This window comes from Zalophus californianus, chromosome 6 (genome assembly GCF_009762305.2).
Source record: "Zalophus californianus isolate mZalCal1 chromosome 6, mZalCal1.pri.v2, whole genome shotgun sequence".
Classification (NCBI taxonomy): domain Eukaryota; kingdom Metazoa; phylum Chordata; class Mammalia; order Carnivora; family Otariidae; genus Zalophus; species Zalophus californianus.
The window spans coordinates 142,733,811-142,759,938 of record NC_045600.1 but is presented as its reverse complement, the minus strand read 5'-3'; the positions used below and the strand labels follow the sequence as shown (position 1 = coordinate 142,759,938).

The window sequence follows — 26,128 nt, the reverse complement described above, 5'->3', positions numbered from 1 at the left end:
CGCGGGGGATTGTACGTCGTCCCTCCCCGGGAGGGGTGCACAGGGCGCCGGGGACGAAGCCCCGCCCGCCGCGAAGGACCCCGAACGACGTCGGCCCCTCTCGGGCGGCCGCGCGCGCCCCCGCATCCCCGCGTGGCGGGGGCGCGCGCCGGGCAGACGCGGGCGGGGCGGGGCCGAGGCCGGGGCCGGGGCGGGGCCGGGACCGGGGCCGGGGGCGGGGCCGGGGAGGCGCGCGACCGCCGGAAGCCCCTTTCCCGGAAGGCACCGAGGCGGCGCCGGCCTCCGGGGGCGGCCTCGGCGATGGCGGCTGGTAGGCGGGTGCTCTGTGCCTAGCCAGAGAAGCCGTGTCGCTGGAGGATGGCCTCGCTTGGGCCGGCCGCTGTGGGCGAGCAGGTCCCGGGGGCCGAGGCGGAGCCGGGCGCCGCGGGGCCTCCGCCGCCACCGCCACCGCCGCCGTCGTCCTCTCTGGGGCCCCTGCTCCCCCTGCAGCGGGAGCCGCTATACAACTGGCAGGCGACCAAGGCGTCGCTGAAGGAGCGCTTCGCCTTCCTTTTCAACTCGGAGCTGCTGAGCGATGTGCGCTTCGTGCTGGGCAAGGGCCGCGGCGGCACGGCCGCCGGGGGCCCGCAGCGCATCCCCGCGCACCGCTTTGTGCTGGCGGCCGGCAGCGCCGTCTTCGACGCCATGTTCAACGGCGGCATGGCCACCACCTCGGCCGAGATCGAGCTGCCCGACGTGGAGCCAGCCGCCTTCTTGGCGCTGCTGAGGTGAGCGGCTCCCCGCTGACCTTGCGCGCGAGCCTCCGCCGCGCGTCCCCGGCCTCAGTTTCCTCCCTGGCCGCCGGCGGTCAGGGGCACCGTCCCTTGTCTGCGTCCGCTCAGCGAGCGCTTTCCCGGTCCAGTCCGGGATTGTCGTCCTGCCTTCGGGATTGGAGAAGTGGTGGGGCTATGGTGTGGACCAGCTTGTCCCGAGGGCCTGTTTACAAAGTTTTGTGTTTTTGCTGGGGAGAGGGGGAGAGCGGAAAAATCTCGTAAGACCGAGGGCCTTTTTGTGTGTGTTTTAAATTCGGGCTCCGTTTTCGTTAGGAGTACTAGTTGTGGGCACCCAGGGAAGGGGAGTACCAAAACAAGTAGGTGTGGCTTTACCTGCCTCGGCGTTTCTGCAGACAAGGTCACATTTGCTTAAAAGTGAATGCAGCCGCCGGTGTCAAGAGTTTGCTTTTGGCTTGTTTGAGGATTATACATTGACTTCTGATTAATTTTAGTTAGTGGAAGGGAATTAATCCTTTGGCATTATTAGCTTGTACTGACAAAAGTCCAGTTGGGGAACTATAGGCATTGTTTTCCACACTTTTACAAATGGGATTGGGGCCCAGAAAAGTCAAGTGACTGGCCAAGGTGACAGCAACCTCATAAGGAGGACCGTGCTTCATTACATCTAGAGGGTTTTAGCGGCCTGATGTTACCAAAGTAACACAGTCTTGGTTGGTATAGAGGCAATAAACAGGTCAGTGAACAGAAACATAGTCCACAAAGGCTCACAGCTCAACCAGGAAGATCAGTGGGAAACTCAATAAAGTTAACACAAGTAGAAAAGAAATGCCGAGATCCCATAAATAAATGGAGAAAGGGCAGGATAGATAGGTAAAGAAAAAATACAGCTAATTAACAAAGAATGTTTAACCTCAGTAACTAAAGAAGTGGAGATTAAAAGCAAAGCATTTTTCCTCCCAGTATTTTTTTTTTTTTTTAAGATTTTATTTATTTGACAGAGACAGTGAAAGAGGGAACACAAGCAGGGGGAGAGGGAGAGGGAGAAGCAGGCTTCCCGCCGAGCAGGGAGCCCGATGTGGGGCTCGATCCCAGGACCCTGGGACCATGACCTGAGCCGAAGGCAGACGCTTAACGACTGAGCCACCCAGCTGCCCCTCCTCCCGGTATTTTAAAGTTAATATTGGAAAAGCCCTCTCTGATAAAGGTGGTGGTAAAATAGTTTGGCAGTATAGATTCCCCCCAAGTATTCAAGTACTGAAAAAAATGTTGTGTATAAAAATATTTACAGCTGGATTATTTATAGTAGTGAGGAAGTAGTCAGCTGGGGGAAATGGTTAGATAAACAATGATAGGTACATTAGGTGCAGTGTAATGCTACTGAGCGTGATACTGATGAAGACTAGGTAATAATATGAACATGGGAAATGTGTATAATAAACAGCGCTTGAAACTGTGTGTGCTGTGATTAAAACTGTGACAGGAACAGAACAAACATACCTAATATGGATAAAAGGAAGCACCAAAATGCTAACCAAAGTTGTGTTGGAGTGGTAAGATGATAGTGCCTTTTTTTTTTCTTTTCTCTTTGTTTCCCACATTTTCTGCAATTTAGTTAAGTTACGTTTATAAAGACAAAAAAACCCAGCTCAAAAGCTAGGATCTAGGTCATTTTGGTTTTGGTTTGAGGTTGACAGGATTGGTTATAGCTTATTTAGATTTTCTAGGCTACAAGTATTTTAAAGTGATTTGTTGCTCTACCTGCATTGTTATCTCCTGGAGTGCTTGTTAAATTTGTAGATCCCTTCCTCCCTCTTCGAAATATTGTACCTTCGGAGGTGGGACCTTGAGAGCATTTTAAGTACTCTCCGTAAATACTAATAATACCAGCTAAATCCTAGAGCCACTGATCTAAAAATGTCGAGTTTTTTCCTTTAAAATTAGAGATTGGTAGAATAAAAATGTAGAGGGATATTTTCACTGAAGCTGTTAATTACTCAATCTTTTCCTGTCAATAAAAAATAAGTAAATCAATTTTAAATTTTTCCTGTGTTCATTGTGGTCATGGTATTTGTCCTTCTTCAGATTCCAGTCATTGTTCTATTCTGAAATGATATCTGGACTGATTGTTACATGATGTCTGGACTGAAAGGTATTGGCTGGCTGTGAAGCATAGATGCTGTCCTTATTATTGTGTGACAAACAGATGTCTCATAGTTAGCACTTGCTGAGTGGGGAAAACAGGTTAGGTTCGGCCTGTTTTTATTATGTTTACAAATTAGTTAACATTTATAAAAAACTGCTTGTTTTGATCTGCCTGGCCTTGAAGTGATAGTCTTCAGTTCATTTGAGGAACACCGTGCCTGTCCGTGTTTTAGATGTTGGATACAACAGTGAACAAGAAAAAGTTGTGTATAATCTAGTAAGGAGAAACAAAGAGATAATGTCAAGTACTGATAAATTAAAGAAAAATGATCAAGCTGTGAGGGAAGGAGCATTCAGAGCTAGGCAAAATGTGTCTAAGGTCCTAAATTTCTCCTGTTGGAGGAAATGCAAGAATAAACTTACGGTGTGATTTGAGCGGAATGAATGAGGGAAAGTGGTAGAGAATGAGATCAAAAGGACCGGCTGGACAAGGCTGCGGGGGCTGGGAAGCCTGTGGAAGGGCTTCGGTGCGGGGTGGGGAGCCTTGGGCGAGTTTGCAGGGGGGGCACGATATGACCTGATTTACATTTTTAAAAACTCATTCTGGCAGTTGTTTGGAGTTTAGACTGGAGAGGAAGTAAAATGGGCAGCGGGAAGTTGAATTAAGAGGCTTTTGCAGTAGTCCAGGCAAGAGCCATGATACTGGTTATATATACCACCGTGGGAGTGATAGATGGAGCAAAGCGTGGTCAGACTGTGCATATATGATTGACCTTTGAACAACATGAGTTTGAGCTACGCGGGCACACGTATACAGATTTTTTTCAACAAATATAGTACTGTAAATGTATTTTCCTTATGATTTTAAAGATTTTATTGATTTATTTGAGAGAGAGAGAAGATGTGGGTGAGGGAGAGAGAAGCTGAAGCATACTCCACCCTGAGCACAGAGCCCGACCTGGGGCTCAGTGCCACAACCACTGAGATCATGACCCGAGTCGAAACCAAGAGTCGAACGCTTAACTTACTGAGCCACCCAGGCGCCCCAGTGCATTTATTTAAAAAAATTTTTTTTAAAGATTTTATTTACTTATTTGAGAGAGGAGGGAGAGAGCGCACACAAACGGGGATAGGTGCAGAGGGAAAAGGAGAAGCAGACTCCTCGCTGAGCGGGGAGCCCGATGCGGGGCTCAATCCCAGGATCCTGGGATCATGACCTGAGCCGAAGGCAGATGCTTAACCAACTGAGCCACCCAGGCACCCCTTCTTCCTTTTTATTTTCTTGATAACATTTTTTTCCTCTAGCTCACTCAATTATAAGAATACAGTATATAATAATTCAACATAAAAATAATGTGTTGACTGTTATCAGTATGTCTTCTGGTCTGTTTCTGGTCTGTTTCACTCCCTAAAAAATTTTAGGGAGTGAAAAGTTATATGCAGGTTTTCAGCTGTGTGGAGGGAGGGGGATGGGGAGTGGAGGCCATGCCCCTAACTGCAGCGTTGTTCAAGGGTCAACTGTATTTTGTAAAGGTAGCACCAAGAAGATTTCTAAGACATTGAAAGAGGGCTATAGAGTACAGCCAGAAATACGAACCTGGAGTTTAGGACAGAGCTTCTTACTGAACATAAATTTGAAAGCTAAGGGTGAATGAATGGTCTTTAAACCATGAGACCAAATGAGATTACCTAGGTTGGGAATGCGGATTGTGAAAAGAGGTACCAGGATGAGCCCTGGGGGCCTCCACCGTGTGGAGATGTAGCAAAGGAGCAGAATAAAATGACACTGAGACACAGCTCTCAGTGGAATTAGACTGGAAAGCAAGGAGCCTGGGATCTTGAAAGTCAAGTTAAAGCGTTTCAACCAAGAGGGAGTTGTCAGCTGTGTTAAATGCTGCTGAGAGTTGGGTAAAATGAGGCTATTGATAACCTTGGCAAGCGTCATTTTAGCAAATGGATTAGAGTAGCTTGGGGACAAAATAGGAGGTGAGGAAAGGGAGACAGCTAATGAAAACAGTTCTTTGTGTAGCAGGTGTGTTGCAGAAAGGAACAGAAATGGAGTGGTGGAGGGAGACATCATGAACTGTTCCGCAGGATTCTGTCCTCAGCTGCCTTTTTCCTTTCTCCTGTTAACTCATGGCCTTACATACTCCCCTAGCTATATTGCCAGACTTCCACTTGGTTTTATCATAATTTTTTTAAGATGATTTATTTATTTATTAGCAAGCGACAGAGCAAGCATGAGTGGGGGGGAAGGGCAGGGAGAGGGAGAAGCAGGCTCCCCGCTGAGCAGGGAACCCAACTTGGGGCTCCAGGGGCTCGATACCAGGACCCTGGGATCGGGAACTGAGCTGAAGACAGATGCTTAACTGACTGAGTCACCCAGGCACCCCACCGCCCATATCTCTTCTTTGGTGAAATGTCTGTTCATGTCTTTGGCCCATTTCTTGGATTGTTTTGTATTTTTAACTTACATAAATTGCATCTTGTTATATACCTCATTCAGTTTCTTTTTTTTTTTAAAGATTTTATTTATTTATTTATTTGTCAGAGAGAGAGAGAGAGAGACAGGGAGCGCACAAGCAGGGGGAGCGGCAGGCAGAGGGAGAAGCAGGCTCCCCGCTGAGCAGGGAACCCAACGAGGGGCTCGATCCGCCAGGATCATGACCTGAGCTGAAGGCAGACACTTAACCGACTGAGCCTCCCAGGTGCCCCTCCACTTGGTTTTAGAACTCAACTTCCAGTTGGACATTCACAAATGAAAGTCTAGTATCCATAGAGGTGAACATGTAAATAAGAAAAATAATGTTTAATGTTTAAAACATTTAATGAGTGTCACTTACTGTTCCTTAAGTACCTTATGTGCACTTAAATTACCATAGTCTTTGAGCAGGCACTCTTATTAATGTAGTTTTTTGTTTTTTTTTTTTAAGTAATCTCTACACCAGAGTGGGTGTAGAGCTCAAACTCACAACCCCGAGATCAAGAGTCACATGCTCCACTGACTGAGCCAGCCAGGCGCCCTGAGCAGGCACTCCTATTATTACAATCTTTATCAGTCACCTTTTGCCACAGAAATGCTATAAAGCACCTGAAAATTTGGGGACTTCATTTATTCTTTTTTTTTCTTTTTTAAAGATTTTATTTATTTGACAGAGAGAGACACAGCGAGAGGGAACACAAACAAGCAGGGGGAGTAGAAGAGGGAGAAGCAGGCTTCCCGCAGAGCAGGGACCCGATGCAGGGCTCGATCCCAGGACCCTGGGATCATGACCTGAGCCGAAGGCAGACGCTTAACGACTGAGCCACCCAGACGCCCCAGTCATTTATTCTTGCTCATGACTGTTCTCGCTCTGTGCACCCGTTGGGAGTTGACTCAGGTGGGCTTGGCTCCAAGCTGTAGTGTTGTTCCAGTCTGTTCCATGTATTTCCCATCCTTTAGGACCATTTCTGAGGGTTCTACTTCCTTCTTTTAATTTGTTTTCCTGCTTGGCTTCAACTAGACGGCACCTCTAGTCTTAGCTGTCCTCACTTTCCGTATTGTTAGCACAGTTCTCTAATATATATTATCATACGATTGCCCTGAGTCTTTTAGTGGCTTCTTTTTTCCTATGGGATGGAGTCTAAACACCTTAGCAGGCATACAGAACTCTGGGTTGTGGTCTCTGTATCTTCCAGTTCCTCTCTGCTCAGTGCCCCACCTCTAATCACTCAGGGCCTTTTTCTTATTTCAAATGTCTGCCTTCTAGGGCCCCCTTGCCTTTGTACTTCTCTTTCTGCTAGAACATCTCCACCCTTAATTCCTGCTCTTCAGTTACAGTTCAGGCTTTACCTCTTCTGTAAAACATCACTTAATTCCACCAGCAGGCAGAATTGTGCAGCCTCATCCAGTCTCACAGCAAGTTTTGTATCTTGCTGTAGAACAAAACACTGCAACACTTACTTGGTGGCTCAAACATAGTTTTATTACCTTTCACAGTTGTGTGGGCTGACTGAGGTCAGCTCTGTGGTTCTATGTGTGCCATTTCCTTTAGGTCTCACTGCAGTCCTAGTCAGCAGTTGGGCTGGGGCATCTGGAGGTTTGAGTCAGGTTCTGGGATGACTGAGCCCTTCCCCTGCTCTCTGGGGGGCTTCTCCAGTTGATCTTACCGGCCGAGTCGGTTGACTTCTCCTCGAATAGCAGCTCATGGCTTCTGAGAGCACAAAAGGGGAAGCTGCCAGGCATCCTCAGAGATTCGGCCCCAGACTGGCCTGGTGTCACTCCTGCCACATTCTCTTGGTTAAAGGGAGTCACACAGGGCTAGCCCAGACTTATGGGACAGATCTATCTAAGGCCATGCATCATAGAAGGCATGATTGGTTGGGGCCATCTTTAGAGATTAGTTATCACACTGTGCCTAATATATAATTCTGGTATAATTGTGACATTACTTTTTAATCATTTCACTACCAAACCGTAAGCTTTCAGTGGGCAGAGCTCTCTTACCCATAGTTGGTATTTCTCACACCCGTCACAGTGTCTTGTATTACACACGCACACTCACACTCTCACACACACATGCACACACACACACGGCACACACACACATTCAATACATGTTTTTGAGGAAAATGAATGAGTCAGTAGTGATACAAAGGTTCTTATGCATGATCTTGTTTTCACCATAGCTTTTTAAAATTTTTACTCAAATATAACCTAAGTTTTATCTTTTTGGAAAACCATTAATCTTTGGGGTGGGGGGGAATAGGAATAGTTCAATGACATATCATTTCTCTTGTGCTCTTGTCCTTAAAGGTAGTAAATGAGGGCTGAAAGGTTCATTTTAAAATACAAAGAATCGAGGCGCCAGGGTGGCTCAGTTGGTTGAGCATCTGACTCTCTTTTTTTTTTTTTTTAAGATTTTATTTATTTATTTGACAGAGAGACACAGTAAGAGAGGGAACATAAACAGGGGGAGTGGGAGAGGGAGAAGCAGGCTTCCCGCAGAGCAGATGGGATGTGGGGCTCGATCCCAGGACCCTGGGATCATGACCTAAGCTGAAGGCAGACGCTTAACGACTGAGCCACCCAGGCGCCCCTGAGCATCTGACTCTTGATATCAGCTCAGATTGTGATCTCAGGGTCTTGGGATCAGCCCAAGCATTGGGCTCTGTGCTCGGTGGGGGGTTCTGCTTGGGGTGCTCTCTCTCTCCATCGCCCTCTGCCCTTCACCATGCACGTGTGCACGCTCTCTCTCTCTCTCTCTCTCTCTCAAATGAATGGATATTTTTAAAAAATGAAAAGAACTGTGGTAATATTAATTTTAATTATATTTTATAAACTTTGGCTTTTTTTATTGTAGCAATTTTATTAAGTAGAAGGTAAGAAAACAAGTAAAATATGAACCAAGATGGTTCCTGGATTTTTTTTTTTTTAAGATTTTATTTATTTATTTGACAGAGAGAGACACAGCGAGAGAGGGAACACAAGCAGGGGGCATGGGAGAGGGAGAAGCAGGCTTCCTGCAGAGCAGGGAGCCCGATGTGGGGCTCCATCCCAAGACCCTGGGATGATGACCTGAACCGAAGGCAGACGCCTAACGACTGAGCCACCCAGGTGTCCCTGGTTTCTGGATTTTTAAGTAGTCTGTTTTCTCATTAGAAGTGAATATGGTTTCTCAGTTGTGTTACATAGAAACTTGTACTGAATTGTCTAGTCACTTAACATGTATTGATTAATGTTTAGCCATGTGCCCACACTGTGCCTGGTATTGTAGAAAAGATGCACACAAAAAGTATAGGAAACACAGAGTTCCATTTCTTATTGTTCGTAGAACAATACTTATTTATAACTTGCATTGCTCCAAAGAGAATTTAAAATGTCTTATAAAAAACACAATGGTAAGGGGCACCTGGGTGGCTCAGTTGGTTAAGCGACTGCCTTCGGCTCAGGTCATGATCCTGGAGTCCTGGAATCGAGTCCCGCATCGGGCTCCCTGCTCAGCAGGGAGTCTGCTTCTCCCTCTGACCCTCCCCCCTCTTGTGCGCTCTCTCTCTTTCTCTCTCTCAAATAAATAAATAAAATCTTAAAAAAAAAAACACAATGGTAAGAAATAAAGCCAAGATGAAGCTAATAGAAATATGCATGCTGTAGGTAAGCTACATATTTAATTTTTTTTTAAGATTTTATTTATTTGACAGAGCAAACAAGTGGGATCAGCAGAGAGAGGGAGAAGCAGGCTCCCCACTGAGCAGGGACCCCAATGCAAGGCTCGATCCCAGGACTCCGGGATCATGACCTGAGCCAAAGGCAGATACCTAACCAACTGAGCCATCCAGGCACCCCTACAAATTTAATTTTAATTGTTTTAGCAGCTAACGCAGAAAGAGAAACCTAGCTAGTTAGTTATAATTCATAGTGTTTGTCAGATTAGAAACAAAAGAAACCACCTGCTTAGTGAATGCATAACTATCTGATAATCAGATCAATGAAAAAATTCCTGGTGAGTTTTCCTCATAAAGAAGGCATTACTGAAATGAGCAGTATCCTCAATCTGTCTTTAGATATAAAAGTTTCTTTAAAATATTCCTTTAAAATATTCCTTGATATAAGCTAAAAGTACATTACCAAAATGTAATTTAATAAAAGCAGTTTGAATGGGTATGTATGTGTGTCTCAAATAGAAGAGCCTAAAAATACAATTCTCTCTTGTTCCTGGCGTGTTCTTTTCACCCTCTTGTCATCCTTTAGTCTTATCACAAGTAGACATTTCTCTAGGATGTTTTTGCAGATTTCCCTGACAAAGCCCCCAGTTATAGATGCTTGTAGGACCATGTCCTTCAACTTCGGCATTTGTCTCCTTGTCTCCTCACATACAAAGGCAAATGGTGATAAAGGCCCCACATTTCTGCTCTTTATTTTATAACTCTAGTATTTTGCCTGGAAAAAAAAAAGGGCAGATGTAAAGATTCTTCCTACCTTGCCCTTTAAATTGAAATGTCATAGGTTTCTAATTCAAGAAGGGAACTGAGCATGTAGTAAGCTTTCTCTCTCTTCCAATTCAAGTGACCATAAGAAAATACAGAAGAGAATAAATCTGATAAAGTGAAGGGGAAAAGGGAGATGGGGTGGAAGCCAACAGTGTGGAAAAGGGACAGAGCAGTTGACAGTGTGCTGATAATGAAAGGGAGGGGATGAGAGGGGAGCCCAGAATCCAGAGCTCAGGGAACTGCAGCCGGCTTCCCTGGCAGAACCACCCCCTCCACCCCCAGCAGAGGTTCTAGGCCAGGATTGGTAGGGAGGTGGGTGAAATGAGAAGGTGGAGCTAAAATGTGGGAGTTAAATTTTTTATTAAGATTTTATTTATTTGAGGGAGAGCAAGAGATCGCGCTTGAGCAGAGGGGGAGGGGCAGAGTGAGAAGCAGACTCCCCACTGAGCGGGGAGCCCCACCTGGGGGCAGTCCCAGGACTCTGGGATCAAGACCTCAGCCAAAGGCAGATGCTTAACTAACTGAGCCACCCAGGCGGCCCCACGTAGGAGTTAATTTAAAGCTTGCTTATAGATTGCAAGAGCTGGTTAAGGAGTGAGAGCATGAATGACAAAGAGCAAGAGTAGCTGATCCTCAAGGAAATAGATAATTCAGGGAACAAAAAGGAACCTTTAAAACTTCAGTTAATATCATCTTGGAGACTTGAGTACATCCCATAAAACTGAGACATGGTGCTGTGGAGGAGAAAAGGAATGACTAAGAAAGAAGCGAGAATTCTTAGAAATGTTAGCATGTGTTGCTGGGGAGAGAAATAGAAGGCCAGAAGACAACAGCACGGACATCTTTTAAAACATAGAGGAAAACAGCGAGAAAGAAATGAAGCAATATAAAAATAAACAGCCAACATTTGCGGGAGGCTAAATACTTGTCAGGCACTATTCAAAACACTTCATGTGTTTCAGTTTATCCTAATCCTCACGAGAGCATGATGAAAGAGATGCTGTTACTCTCTTTTCAGAAAGGAATACAATGATGATAGCTTGTTAAAGTCCCAGAGTGGGCAGTGATGGAGCAGGCTCCAACCCAAGCCATGTCTTCCTGAGACCACACACATGACAACAGCCCTCACCTGGTTGGCTTGCCAGTCTAGCCCTGGAAGCAGGCCCAGGCGCGGAAATGGTGTGTTCTATGGTAGACAGCTATGTGTTTCCCCACCTTCTCCATGCAGGGTAATAGCACCTGCCTTCCTTGTGGGAGGGTTCGGTGAACTGGCATTGGTCGCATGGTGTGCACTCAACAAGCGTTGATTTGCTCTTTGTTCATCCCCCTCCCCCTGACTATAAGTGATGGCACCTTACTTGGTTTTTAATTCCCTGTACTTACCACAAAGTGTGACACATAACTTTAAGGCAAATATTATGAGGGTAATACAGATGGTTGACTTGACTCTCTGAAAAGAGGTTTTGGGGAAAAAAAATATTTTAAAATGGTGTGATCCTGAAAATTAGCCGCCCTCACTTTGAAGTCTGAGCTGTAGAGGAGGAGAATGAGAATGAGCAGTCTCCACTAGAGATAGTTTTAAGCACAGTGATATTATTTGGTTAGGGCGACAGGTTGGAGGATGTCATGGGCTAGGGTTTCGTCTTGGGTGGTGATAATGGACACAGGAATGAAAGAAGAGGAAGTGGACCAGTAGAGGGAAGGGACGTGAAATAGAACTTCCTTTCTTCACTCACTGCAGTGTAATAGAGGGTCCTGAGAGATGTTAATGGGTTTTCTTACTCTATGACTTGAGCCCTAGGAATATACATATAATTATTCTAATGTCTTTAGTATCACTAAAATGCAATTTTTTTAAAGATTTATTTCTTTTAGAGAGAGAGAGAATCTTAAGCAGACTCCCCGCTGAACGCTCAGCACAGAGCCCAATGCGCGGCTCAGTCTCATGACCTGAGCCAGAATCAAGAGTCAGATGCTCAACCAGCTGAGCCACTCAGGCACCCCACTAAAATGCAGTTCTTGTTCTTCATACCATCCTTCACTACCCTCCTTGGTGTTCTTGTATATAGTTGAGAACTGGGCAGTACACACAGGGTCTCTGAGGAGCCACAAAAGAGGCCTAAAGTTGATATGCAAAAGATAGTTCAACAAGAACTGCCCAGGCTTTCACTGAGAATCTTATGTCTTATTTGCAGTTCTATGAAGCTGATGTATCTAGCAATCTAGCAGTTAGAAGCAGTGAACTGGGAGGAGGCAGTATTGGACTGATAGTATTTTGAGAGAAAATTAGACCTAAATACCCAAAAACACAAAACGACATGGGTCATTTCAGATATTATTAAATTGTTTATTCCTCCAAAGACTCAGTACGCTAGTCTTTGGGCATTATGCTAGTTTGGGAGTAACAAAAGTTAAAAGATGCCCAGAATAACAAGACACCATTATCAGCAAATAAATGAATGTTTTGACATCTAGAGATGCAAACTTAAGCTACCTGTACATTTGTTTAAATGAACATCCTTTGATGAAGGAGACGTAAGTGAACCACTGCTGTCCTGAGCTGCGGTGCGGTGCTAAAAGACCCCTGAAAATTTGGCTTACGAGAGAGAGGTCTGGCTTGTGATCTTCACTTAACTTCAGTTTCCTTGGTAAAATGGAGACACTACTCACCTCTGAGGACCGAGTAAGAATAAATGAGATGATGTATGTGCAAATGCCCTGTCGCCCTGCAAAGTCTGATACCAATTTCACGTTGTTTTTCAGTTTGCTCGTTACCTTTTAAAATATTCCTCAGAGGTTTTGCTCTGATGGATTGCTTATCTAAAATACTAATGGCCATCTCTGTAATTTCTGAATTGCTTTCCAGATTTCTGTATTCAGATGAAGTTCAAATTGGCCCAGAGACAGTTATGACCACTCTTTATACTGCTAAGAAATATGCAGTCCCAGCCCTGGAAGCACATTGTGTGGAATTTCTCACCAAACATCTTCGGGCAGATAATGCCTTTATGTTACTTACTCAGGTAAGTAAATGTAGCTAAGGAGTGTATCGTCGTAGTTTTAAAAATTGAGTATAACTCCATGTGAGTATTACATATTTCCCGGAGAATTAGTTCTAGATCATTAACCTAAAGTATATGTAATTATTTTTATAGTACCATTCAGGGAAATATATCAGATTCATGTACTTTTAGAAGAGAAAAGCCAATTAGAGTACATACAACATCCTGGGTGAAGAGACTGAAGCTTTATTTAGAGACTCAGAGATACAGTTCCTTATGATTGGAGTTGGAATTAGCATCCATTGTTCCTGGTATGATTTGAGAGTATGATAACAGCATGAGGTTTTCTGGACATCTTTGGTCTCAATTTTTGTTGGATCTGGAATAAAGATTTTGTTTTCAAGTCCAGAAAAGTTCCAAGATTTACTATCTTTGGACCTAATCTGAAAGCTTGGAGGAGTTAGAATTTAAGGTTTATATGAAATATTCTTTCTCTGATATTTAAACGTTTTTACTAAATACAGTTTACGTACAGAAAAGTACACATTATTGTAAGTACACAGTCTGATGGATTTTTACAAACTGAACGCATCTACGGAACCATTAACTAGTCTTTACCATATTATTTGGCATTTATTAGATGCCTGTAATGTGAGCTTTGTGCTTTAGATATAAATAAATCACTGTTTTTCTTTTTAGGCAAAGTTATAATACCCTTCTATGAATTGTTTTAAAAACTCTGAGCCAGCCTCTAGACATTTGTTAAGGATTGAATTATGTCTTGAAAATATATGTGTTGATAATTCCCAGTACCTCAGAATGTGATCTTATTTGGAGATAGGGTCTTTACAGAGGTAAGCAAGTTAAAATGAGGACAAAAAAAATTCTAAGCTGATAATATATAATCCTATTGAGTATTAGTACTGGACCCACTCACAAATGTCCCCCCTAGCTCAGCCCTTTAATTTTCTTTTTTTTTTTTAAGATTTATTTATTTATTTGAGAGTGAGAGAGAGAGAGCCCAAGAGGGGGTAGGGTTAGAGGGAGAAGCAGACTCCCCGCTGAGCAGGGAGCCCGATGCGGGACTCGATCCCGGGACTCCGGGATCATGACCTGAGCCGAAAGCAGTCGCCTAACCAACTGAGCCACCCAGGCGCCCCCTTTCATTTTCCTTTCATTTTCCAAATGGAAAAACTAAAGCCTGGGCTGATGAACTACCTGCCCAAAGGCTCACAACAGGCTAGCTGGGGCTAGAGCCTCGAGCTCAGATTTTCCAGCCCTGCATCTACTCTGTCATATGGAGAATGTCTGATGGCACCTTTTATTGTTGGGGTTTTTTCTGTCTTCTATCATCAAATATTTGTAATTATGGAAGAAAGAACATGCTGACATGTGGACATAATCACAGAACCTATGTCTGTCTGTAGTATCACTGACACTAAGCTAGTCGCTTTGCACGTATTATCACGTTTACTTATCACAATAAGTGATATAATTATCACAATTACACGCGTACAGCTCTGTGATGTTATTTACTGTTATCCCCATTTTAAAGATGAAGAAACTTGAAAACTCAGGGAAGTATCTTATTTAACATTAGACAGCAAGTGGTAAAACTAAGATCCCAACCTTCAACCAGTTATTGTTAAGGTGTTGGTGGTATTGATGGTGTGATAATAGCAGAACATACTGAGTGATGACGGTGCACCAGCACTTTGTGTGCGGTCTTCTACAATAACTTTGGGAGGCATAGGTGTTCTGGTGAAAGTTTTCTTATGGTCCCCATTTTATAGTTGAGGAGATAGAGGCAGAGAGACGTGAAATAACTTAACCAAGGTCATAGAACTATTAGGCAATGTCACCCTGCATTTTTTCCTCTTGAATTTGTGATGAAAATCTAATATGGGAATTGATATTCATAAGATTCTTTATTATCCAAGGGTTTTAAGGTATGTGGAAAGGATCACTTAATTACTTTTATTTTGAAACTTTAGTGAAAAATTCAGAAACCAATAAATTAAACTGTGACAAAGTACAGTTTCTAGTTCAGGTCCAAGGTGGGACCTGAGAATCTGTATTTCTCACGGGCTTTCAGATGACCCCTGTGCTTCTGTACCAACTTTGAGTCGTAAGGGTTAACACATGTCACTATGAGAACAAAAAGGAACTTTTCAGTGCCCTGTTGGTCTGAGAACCCAATATTATTCCACATTTTTCATTGGTGGGGTCATGTGAATTAGCCCACAAATTGTCATGTGAACTTCTTATTCCTGCCAAGTGAGTCATTTGAACTGAACATGTTCATTTATTTGAGAGGACCTGTGCCAGCTTCATGCTAACACAGAGGGCCAGTATGCTGTACCAGCATGAGTTACACAGGGAAACACTTTTTATGAAGTCATACAATCGTAGTGATATTTTTTTCGGAGATAATGCCAGACTCAAACTAAATTTTGGGAAAATGTATTTTATTCTAACTAGCAACAATAGATCCCATAGGAAACTTGATATTGCCTGTGTAACCTGAGGAGTAACTGCAATATTGCTATTCTGAATAAAACAATTTTTACAAAAAATTGAAACCAATTTTTGCGTAAACACTAAAAATATAGTTGAGTTGGCCCGTTAAAACACTTATTATTAGAATTTCACTTGATAAAAATGTACTGCTTTTCATATTTTAAAAATACATGAACTATGATCCTAGAATGGATTTCTAGAATGGATTTCCAGAAGGAAAAGTGTTATAAAAAACATTGGTTCAGGGCGCGTGGGTGGTGCAGTTAGTTAAGCAACCGATTGACTCTTGGTTTCGGCTCAGGTCATGATCTCAGGGTCATGAGATTGAGCCCTGGGCCAGCTCCGTGCTCAGCGCAGAGTCTGCTTAAGTTTCTTTCTCCCTCTCCCTCTCCCTCTGCCCACCTGCCCTGTTCCTGCGCACATGCATGCACGCTCGCTCGCTCTCTTTAAAAAAAAAAAATTGGGTCAGTTGGCAAAACTGAAATACAGTTTTAGATTAGATAAAAATATTATAAGGTTATTTGCCAAAGTTAATCACCATGGGTTATATAAGAGAATATTATTATTCTTAGGAAATACATACTGAAGTATTTAAGGGTAAGGGCAACAATGTGTGTAATTTATTCCTGAATAGTTCACCTCAAATACACAGGCAAACACTATACATTGCCTATTTTCTTATATATTATTATCCTATTTGTGTGTGTGTGTGTGTGTGTGTGTGTGTGTGTGTGTGTGTAAAACCTGTCTATGTGCTTGTGTGTGTGTATAGAGAGAGTGCAAATGATAAAACAGGTGAAATGTTAGGTAACTAATATTTAGATGGGTAAATCTGGGTAAAGGGTGTTATGAGTGTTCTTTTCACTTGCAACTTTTCTGTATTTGGACTTTTTTTAAAAGTATTTTTAAATTTATTTTTTTAATTTATTTATTTGAGAGAGAGAGAGCACAAGCAGGGGGAGTGGGAGAGGGAGAAGCAGGCTCCCAGCTGAGCAGGGAGCCTGACATGGGGCTTGATTCCAGGACCCCAAGATCATGACGTGAGCCAAAGGCAGACGCTTAGCTGACTGAGCCACCCAGGCACCCCAAGTATTTCTAAATTTAAAAATTTTAAGAGAAAATTACAAGGACTAGAGTTAATTTTATGCTACTAAATCAGATTTTATATTTTTTGTGGAAAAATTTGACTAAGCAAATTAATATAAGGCCAACATATGATCTAAGAAGAGCGTTTTCAAACCTGTTTGAGTATTCTATAATTTTAAGAAATATTTTACTGACTTAAAATACATACATGTTTTTTATATAAATATATATCATGTATTATATATCTTTTTTTATAGAGATTTTATTTATTTTAGAGAGAGAGAGTGAGCAGGAGGGGGGTGGCAGAGGGAGATGGAGAGAGAGAATCTCAGGCAGACTCCCCACCAAGTGCAGAGCCCGATGTGGGGCTCAGTCTCAGGACACTGAGATTGTGACCTGAACTGAAATCAAGAGTTGGGCTCTTAACCGACTGAGCCACCTGGGTGCCCCTATATATATCTATTTTAAATTTAATCCAGTGTGTTTATAGCTCTCTTCTCTCCTAAAACACAAGATAGCTGTTTAGGGACGTTTATTATTTGTTCAATAGCATCTGAGTTACTGAATCCCTTGAAAATGAATTTTATTTTACAAATAAATGAGTCATCAGCCATGCCAGATAATGGTCAATTAGTTGGCCAGTATTCTCAGCAGGTTTCTGCATGACCCAGCATGGAATACTTCTGTGCGTTTTGTATTTGTCCATACTGTTAAATGTAAATAGACCTGACCCGAGGCCAGGGTGAAAGCTTGGTCATTGGCATAACTATCATCACATCTTTTTTTTAGCGTTATTATTATTATTTTTTAAGATTTTATTTATTTGAGAGAGAGAGCACGAGCGGAGTGAGGGGCAAAGGGAGAAGCAGGCTCCTTGCTAGGCAGGGAGCCCAATGGGGGGCTTGATCCCGGGACTTCAGGATCATGACCTAAGCCCAAGGCAGACATTTAACCTGAGCCACACAGGCCGCCCCAGTGTTATGGTTTTCTAAATCTTGAGTTTGGATTTTCCATCCCTTTCCTCCACGACTGGCTTTTAAACTTGTTTTTGTGTTTTTGTTTTTATTTTTATTTTATTTTTTTTTAAAGTATTTGTTTACTTGACAGAGAGACACAGCGAGAGCAGGAACACAAGCAGGGGGAGTGGGAGAGGGAGAAGCAGGCTTCCTGCTGAGCAGGGAGCCCAGTGCGGGGCTTGATCCCAGGACCCTGAGATCATGACCTGAGCCGAAGGCAGACGCTTAATGACTGAGCCACTCAGGCGCCCCTATTTTATCTTATTTTTTAAAGAGAGAGCGACCCAGGATAGGGGGGAGAAGAGAAAGAATCTTAAGCAGGCTCTGTGCTTAGCACAGAGCCCACTGCGGGGCTCGACCTCACAACCCTGAGATCATGACCTGAGCTGAAATCAAGAGTCAGACACTTAACTGAGCCACCCAGGTGCCCCTAAACTTTTTTTTTTTAATTATAATATGTATCCTGATTAACCACATATTATAAGCTTGACTTCTGACTTTTTTTTTTTTTAAGATTTTATATTTATTTGAGACAGAGAGAGAGAGAGAGCACAAGCAGGGGGAGCGGCAGGCAGAAGGAGAAGCAGGCTCCCCGCAGAGCAGGGAGCCCGATGCAGGACTCAATCCCAGGACCCCGGGATCATGACCTGAGCCGAAGGCAGACGCTTAACTGACTGAGCCACCCAGGTGTTCCTTGACTTCTGACTTCTTAAAGCCTACATTAGCTTTATTGAAATCCTACAGTATACTTTTGTTGTTGTTACATAAAGTAACCCATTTATTATAGGCTAACAATGTTTCAAATGGTGGAGCTTCTACTGGCCTTTCAAGTCCTTCAGTCGTCTGATGGCAGGCTTTACCGGGAAGGCAGAAGTGGTGGTGCTATTGGTCCAGGCACCACCAGTGATGGTTTTCATGCAGGAGCCACAGTGCCAGATCCCCACAGCTCGTCTTTTCATCTTGGTTTTGCCACAGAAGGAGCAAGTGTACTTGCGTGCTGGCTCATTACCATCTTCTTCACCATTTTCTTGAGGGAGGCACCCTGACGGGTCCCGTATTTACCCACGATTCTCACCTTTTTGGTGTGTTTAGCCATGTTGCCACAAACTAGGTCTGAGCCCAGAGAAGCCCTATAGTATACTTTTGCTCAATTTATGCTGTGGCTTCTTTTGCTTATCATTATGTTTGTGGGATTCATTCATATTATTATGTGTAGTTGTAGATCACTCTTATATAGTATTCAGTCCTGTGACTATTTGCTTTTCTGTTGTTGGGCCTAATTTTTGCTTAGGTGCCCAGAGCTTTCATGCTCTAAAATTCTGGTACTTCATTCTCTCCCCACAGTCAAGACAGAAAATGGAAAAAAAAAAGAGATCTGTTTGTACTGGTATGCTTGACAGTTGATATCGTTTAGTAAAAATATCCTAAAACTTGGATTTAAGTAATGGCTTTACAACATAACTAGTTAGATCATATTAGGCGAGTCAGTACACCTTTCTGAGCCTGTTTCCACATCTTGAAAATGGGGTAATGATGTCTGCCTCATCTCACCTAGAGGGTTTGTTAAGGATCAAAATAAGTATAAGAACCAGGCAGTGTGTATGTATGAAAGGTAACAGGGTTGTCAGTGGTGATGCGCACTTGTTGTTACCTAAGCAAGGCATTTGTGCTTTTGAAGCTTTTCATTTCCGGTTGCGGAATGGGAAGTTTTAAGAATATATACACATCATGATGGTATTTAAGGTAGGTGTCTTTACCTGATGAGCAATTATAACTGGTGACGGTGTTAACTTTGAACATGTAAAGACTGAAAGTAGAACAACAATGAAAACAAAATAACTCTTCCTGTCTGTTTAGGCTCGATTGTTTGATGAACCTCAGCTTGCCAGTCTTTGTCTGGACACCATAGACAAAAGCACCTTGGACGCAATAGGCGCAGAGGGCTTTACCGACGTCGACATTGGTAAGTCCGCTGGCGTGCGGGGCTCGCCGCGCGCAGTGAGGCCTCACTCATCGGCCTCTGGCCGCACAGGCTGCAGTATGAAGGAGTGCCTTGTCCAAACTCGGCAAGTCTACTTCTTGAGAGTTTTGCTTTATTTTGGTGATACAGTTCTAAAAGTCCTAACTACTTCATCACCTTTTGGAAAAATGTCCAATTCATTGACTGCACACCATGTGCCTGGCATTATAGTAGGGCCATTGAAGAAATACGAAGAGTAAGATGTGGTTTTTCTTAAGGAAAATGTGATCTAACTGGAGAATCAAGGAACACATTTGTGAAAATTAAGAGTTAAGACACTAACAGAAAATTCTGGGTAGCATACAGCAACATGTGATTTTGCCTTTTCCGAGCTAAATGTATAGAAAATAACCACTATGCAAATCCAAAACATGGAACGATTACCTCAAATTGAGTAGCGTTAGGGAAGTCTTGACGGGAGATTCTGATCTGGGCTGTGAAGAATGGGTCGTGTTTGGACAATGCGGACGGCGGCACGGGAGGCAGGTGTAACCACAGGAAGAAGTGGGTGGGGGAGGGGGAGGGGCGTGCGGCAAATGAGAGCCTGGCTGCGCAGGGCCGGCTGAGGCTAAGGACTGTGACTTGTGCTGTAGGAGAGCAGAGCTGACCCAGGCTGTGGCCTGAAATACTGTCTTCACCATGATGAACACAAAATGTATATTAGGTATCTAGGATTGTGTTATTATCTATCTTGCCAGCAGACGGGAAAAAGTATGGGAAGGGAGAACACGCCCATCTGGAAAGCTTTGGCCTTGAGGTGGCACCTGCGTCTTTACCCTTCATTGTCTCAAATTCAGTCTCATGATCCCACGTGACTTCAGAGGAAGGTCAGGAAGGACAGAGAATGGCACCGGCTGCCTCCTCTTTCTGCACCTGTGACCTAGTCTCCTGCTGTCCTCCCCATCACTCCCTGCCTTTCATACACACTGGCCAGGGTTATTTCTCTTTTAAGCCTTTGTATTTACTATTCCATTGATTAGAATCCTTCCCCCCCGCCCCGAGTCTGTGTGTGGCTTCCTCCTTTATATTATTCTGATACCAAGTTAAATGAGACCGAAGACAGACCACCTCAGACCTTAGTCACAGCAGATACCACGTTCCCCTGAACAATCCCTGTGCTGTTACTCTGGTTGATTTTCCTCATGATACGTTTTACTATTTGAAATTCTTAAGTAGATATTTGTCTGTGTATGTTTATGATGATTGTCTAGCTTCCCCACCTAGATTGTAAACTTTTTTTTTTTTAAAGACTTTATTTCTCAATAATTCTTACACCCAACTTGGGGCTTGACCTTACAACCCCAAGATCAAGAGTCATGTGCTTACCGACTGAGCCAGCCAGGCACTCCTATTGTAAACTCTTTAAAGTCAGGGACTTTGTCTTGTTTACCACTGTATTTCTAGCACTGAAGACAGTAGAACATAGTGCCTCTTCAGTTAATACTTGCTCACCAACTGGACTGTCTAGAATGTTGCCTTTCCTTCCCACCTTGGCTAGTTCTCAGTCTTAATGTCTTGGCTCAAATTCTACTTCTGCAGTGACTCCTTTCTAGAGAGCTGACATCCCACCCTCTTCCATAACATTTAGTGTATTCTCTTCTAACAACATCCCATCGATAGTGTGCCTGTCTGTTGCACAGTACCTTGGGAAGGATTTATACTCATTTTGCATTAATTCTCCTGAAGGGCAGGGGCTAGATTCCTCCCCAGTATACGTAATAGACCATTGACTGGATGTTTGAGAGCCCCAAGCACTGCCCACATTGCTAAGGAAACATTGCTTCATCCTAATTTTCTTCCCCTTAAGGATTGTCAAGTACTCCATTTGTACTTCAGTCTATATTTGAAATAATACTGTTTGCATCTGGATGACTTCCTCCTGGAAGTTGTTTTGTAAATAACCCCTATGTTAGGCATGCCATTGGAACCTGGAATTCTTGAAGGAGGTGCCTTGTACACGGTAAATACTCTCTAAATATTTGTTGATTTGATTTGACTCACAGCTGCTTATATTAAAATCTAGCCTTGCATTATGTTTATAAAACATAATCTTAGATGTTTTTATGATCTTTATTAGGCTCTCAGCTGCCAGTAGAAGACCTGTGTGTTTCCACACCACGGTCTAGTTTGCCTCAAATGCGCTTGTTAAAACTTGCAATTGAAAGAGAAGTCTAGGAGTTGAGAGAAAGCTGGGCCAGGCTTCGGGAGCTCTTGGCACAGTTTATAGTTTTAGATTCTGGGGAAGCTTTTTCTCCTCTGGGATTTGAATATATGTTCTGGAGGGAATGTGCTTACTATTTTCCAAGTAGAGAGAGACCGTTTCTCTCTTAGAGCTTTTTGCTAAGGGAAGAAGATAATATGTCACACTGATAGGAAAAAAAGCAAATTTACATTATGCTAAAGGCAGTATAATGTGCTTTCTTTTTCCCCCTTGCTGATATTTTAAGTTTTTGTGTTTATCTTTACTGAAGTTTACTAGTATACAGAGTAGAGATTTGTAGATCCAAGGTTGTCTGTTTTCCCATGAATGATCAGTTATGCTCAGTGTATATTCCTAATCCTTTTAAGTTTTGAGGCATATTGGTTTACATTCATTTATCTGTGAAAAAGTTTTATGGAGCCTTAGTTTGTATTCATCTGCTCAGCTACAAGAGAAGGAAAAACATGATTTTTAAAAAAAAAATGATGTATATAACCTATTCATTTTTAACATATCGTTGCGCCCCTATTGTGTTCTGGGGACTGAGACATCTTTGCTGGAATCATAGCTGTGGTTTGATATTGACCAAATATTTGGATGTAGTATGAATGTGTAGACCGTTATAGAATGTAAATTTTTTTTTAAAGATTTTATTTATTTATTTGACAGAGAAAGACATAGTGAGAGCATGGAACGCAAGCAGGGGGAGTGGGAGAGGGAGAAGCAGGCTTCCCGCTGAGCAGGAAGCCCGATGCGGGGCTTGATCCCAGGACCCTGGGATCATGACCTGAGCCAAAGGCAGATGCTTAACAACTGAGCCACCCAGGTGCCCCGAATGTAATTTTTCTAAAATAAAATTTTCTTAGATGTGTAATACTGGGTAATTTAAGCATATTTAATGTCTTCATTGATTTCTGCTGTATATGGCATCCTCATTTTTATTTGAATCTTGTGGTTATTAGTGCTCATTATTGTGAATATCAGTTATTGTATAGTGAAGCCCTCAGGCCTCTGAAGTGTTTTTTTGTGTGTGCTTTTGTTTTGTTTTTAAATATTTATTTATTTATTTTAGAGGGGGAGGGGCAGAGGGAGAGAATCCTCAATCCCCACTGAGCACAGAGCCTGACTCATGGCTCAATTCCATGACCCCGAGATCACGACCTGAGCTGAAACTAAGAGTTGGATGCTCAACCAACTGAGCCACCCAGGTGCCCCCTGTGTGTTTGTTCTTTTAATCTTCTTTGTATAAAGACTCTTTTCAGGCACCTACATCTACTTTTCAGATTTCCTCTCTTCCCTGCCCCTGTTTGTGTGCAGCCTATCGTTCTGTCTAGTCTGTTGGCCTCTCAGGCCCCTTCTCTGACTTCTGCTTTTGATCTACTGTAGAGAATCTGAGCTAATTTTTTTTCTTTTTTTCTTTTTTAGATTTTATTTATTTGACAGAGAAAGAGACAGTGAGAGAGGGAACACAAGCAGGGGGAGTGGGAGAGGGAGAAGCAGGCTTCCCGCTGAGCAGGGAGCCCGATGCGGGGCTCGATCCCAGGACCCTGGGATTGTGACCTGAGCTGAAGGCAGATGCCCAACGACTGAGCCACCCAGGCGCCCCTGAGCTAATTTTTTTAAAATTTTGCCTCTGATAAAAGGAGAAGGATTCCGGTGAGGGCCTGAGTTCTGGGCATGACATTTATGGGAGGTCAGATAGGGAGTTCAAACTTAAGATGTCCCAAATTAAACTCCAGATCTCGCCTCCCACCATCCCCCAAGGCCTCCTGCGTAGGCTTTCCCATCTCAGTCACTGTTCCTGTCATCTGTCTGTTGCTTAGACTATAAACCTGGGAATTATCCTTGACCCCTCTCTGTGACCCTCTGTATTCAGTCTGTGAGGACGTCACATGGAATCATCCTCCAGAATGTGTGCTGAAGCTGATTGTTCTTCACTCCTTCTTTATGGTCCTGGCCATTATCACCCCTGACCCGGATCAGAGACGAAACTGATCTCATTTCCGCTCTTACCTCCACTGGGTCTCTTCTCAGCATGGCTGCCAGCATGATCCTTTCACAACCTACAGTGTCACAGCCCCAGAGCCTCCAGGGGTTTGTTCCCCTTTCCAAAACCCAGATGATCTACAGGGCACTATAGGATGACACCGCCATTTCCCCCTCTTTCTGGCCTCATCGCCTAGCACTTTTCCTTCCTGCTCACTGCACTGCAGCCAACCTGGCCTCCTGGCCAGTCCTCAGACTTGCCAGGCACCCTTTCATGGAGGGCCTCACGCTGGCCATCCTGGAACAGTCCTTCTGGTCAGGCCTCGGTTTGGCTGACTCCCCCTGCCCCCAATCAAGTCTTAGCTCAGGTGAGCCACCCAAGCCATCCTATTTTAAACTGCACTTAATGATTCCCCTCACTCTGCTCTTTGTCCTACACTCGTCATCTAACATAATAATGTTTACCCCCATTAGGATATAAGCTCCATGAAGGCAGATGTTTAACTTTTTTGTTCAGTGATGTATCCTCAGCATCTAGAATAGTGCCTGACACATTAAAGAGTGCCCAATAAGGAATCTTTGGGGAATGGGTACATGGTTATCTGTAGACTTTATGAATTTATGTATGTTACTAATTTGAAGCCATTTTCTCTGACTGACTCACTATTAATCTTACTCTGGATATTTGAGTTTGCTTGATAAATGGCACGGATATACAAGGAGATACTCTGCCTAAGCTTCCATGTATGATAAGGAATAAGTTGAATGTTAACCTTAGAGCAATTTTTTAAAGAAAACTTTGCTGTTCAATTCCTTTCACTCTTTAATATTTTTAAGTACAGAGTCTATAGTTTTAAGTATCTGACCTGTGAAATGTGAAAACTTAACATAAGCCTGTTTGTCGGTATTGTTTTGGTAAAGAGCAAAATATTCCTAATTTGATTTATTTTTGTATTTTACTTGTAGACACACTCTGTGCAGTTCTGGAAAGAGACACACTTAGTATCAGAGAAAGTCGACTTTTTGGAGCTGTTGTGCGATGGGCAGAAGCGGAATGTCAAAGACAGCAGTTGCCTGTGACTTTTGGAAATAAACAGAAAGTTCTAGGAAAAGCACTGTCCTTGATCCGGTTTCCACTGATGACCATTGAGGAGTTTGCAGCAGGTAGGGCTATAACTTGACCAAAGTCTGGGTGAACCCAGCAGTCAGCCAGCCTCCCTGTGTGAGAGGAGCCCCTGATAGTGAGTTCTAGTCACATGATACAGGAGTGTGTGTGTGTGTGTGTGTGTGTGTGTGTGTGTGTAAGTTCATTTACTTCTCCTGGAAGCCCTCCAAGATAACGTTTATAGGTTATTTATTTTGATCTGTGCATTAGCTTCTTCTTTTTTTTTTTTTTTTTTTGAGTATAGTTGCACACAGATTCCATTATTTTCAGGTGTACAACAAGATTCTTTTTGACACGGTTATGTGCTCACCACCAGTGTAGCCGTCTGTCACCATGCAGCGCCATTACGGAATCATTGACTCTATTCCCTGTGCTGAGCCTTTCATCCCCATGACTTATTCATCCCGTAACTGGAAATCCGGACCTCCTACTCCGCTTCACGCATTTTGCCTGTCCCCCCTCCCCAACCTCCCCTCTGGCAGCCATCAGTTTGTTCTCTGTATTTATGGGTCTGATCCTTTTTTGTTTATTCATTTGCTTTTATTTTGTTTTTTTAGATTCCACACATACGAGTGAATATAGGTTATATATATATATTTTTTTTTTAAAGATTTTATTTATTTATTTGACAGAGAAAGACACAGTGAGAGCAGGAACACAAGCAGAGGGAGTGGAAGAGGGAGCAGCAGGCTTCCCGCTGAGCAGGGAGCCCGATGCAGGGCTCGATCCCAGGACCCTGGGATCATGACCTGAGCCAAAGGCAGATGCTTAACGACTGAACCACCCAGGCCCCCCCTAGGTTATATTTTTAAAATACTATGTATATAAAATCATATTTTTATAGATTAGAGAACTGAACCTGAGAGGTATTAAGTGTCTTGCTCAAGGTTATAATGAATTTTTTTTTTAAGATTTTTTTTTTTTTTTTATTAAGAGAGAGAATGGTAGAGAGAGAGCATGAGAGGGAGGAAGGTCAGAGGGAGAAGCAGACTCCCTGCCGAGCAGGGAGCCTGATGCAGGACTCGATCCTCGGACCCTGGGACCATGACCTGAGCCGAAGGCAGACGCTTAACGACGGAGCCACCCAGGCACCCAATGATAGATCTTTCTGATTCTTAAGATTGATGCTTCTTTTTTTTTTTTAAAGATTTTATTTATTAGAGGGAGAAAGAGCGAGCGAGAGAGAGAGAGAGAGAAAAAACAGGCAAGCGCGAACGGGGGAGGGGTTGGGAGGCAGGAAGGGCAGAGG

At 43.3% G+C, this 26,128-nt stretch overlaps 1 protein-coding gene across 1 annotated transcript in view; it reads left to right on the top strand.

The window, feature by feature from the left end:
• The first annotated feature begins 244 nt into the window (after window positions 1–244).
• The window catches only part of BTBD1 (BTB domain containing 1), a 46,776-nt gene continuing 20,892 nt past the window's right edge, over window positions 245–26,128 (top strand). The window contains exons 1-4 of the mRNA XM_027569146.2: window positions 245–767; window positions 12,751–12,907; window positions 19,366–19,471; window positions 24,681–24,878. Coding sequence (XP_027424947.1) covers window positions 358–767; window positions 12,751–12,907; window positions 19,366–19,471; window positions 24,681–24,878 — 871 coding nt within the window. The 5' untranslated portion in view covers window positions 245–357. The remainder of the gene's footprint in view (window positions 768–12,750; window positions 12,908–19,365; window positions 19,472–24,680; window positions 24,879–26,128) is intronic.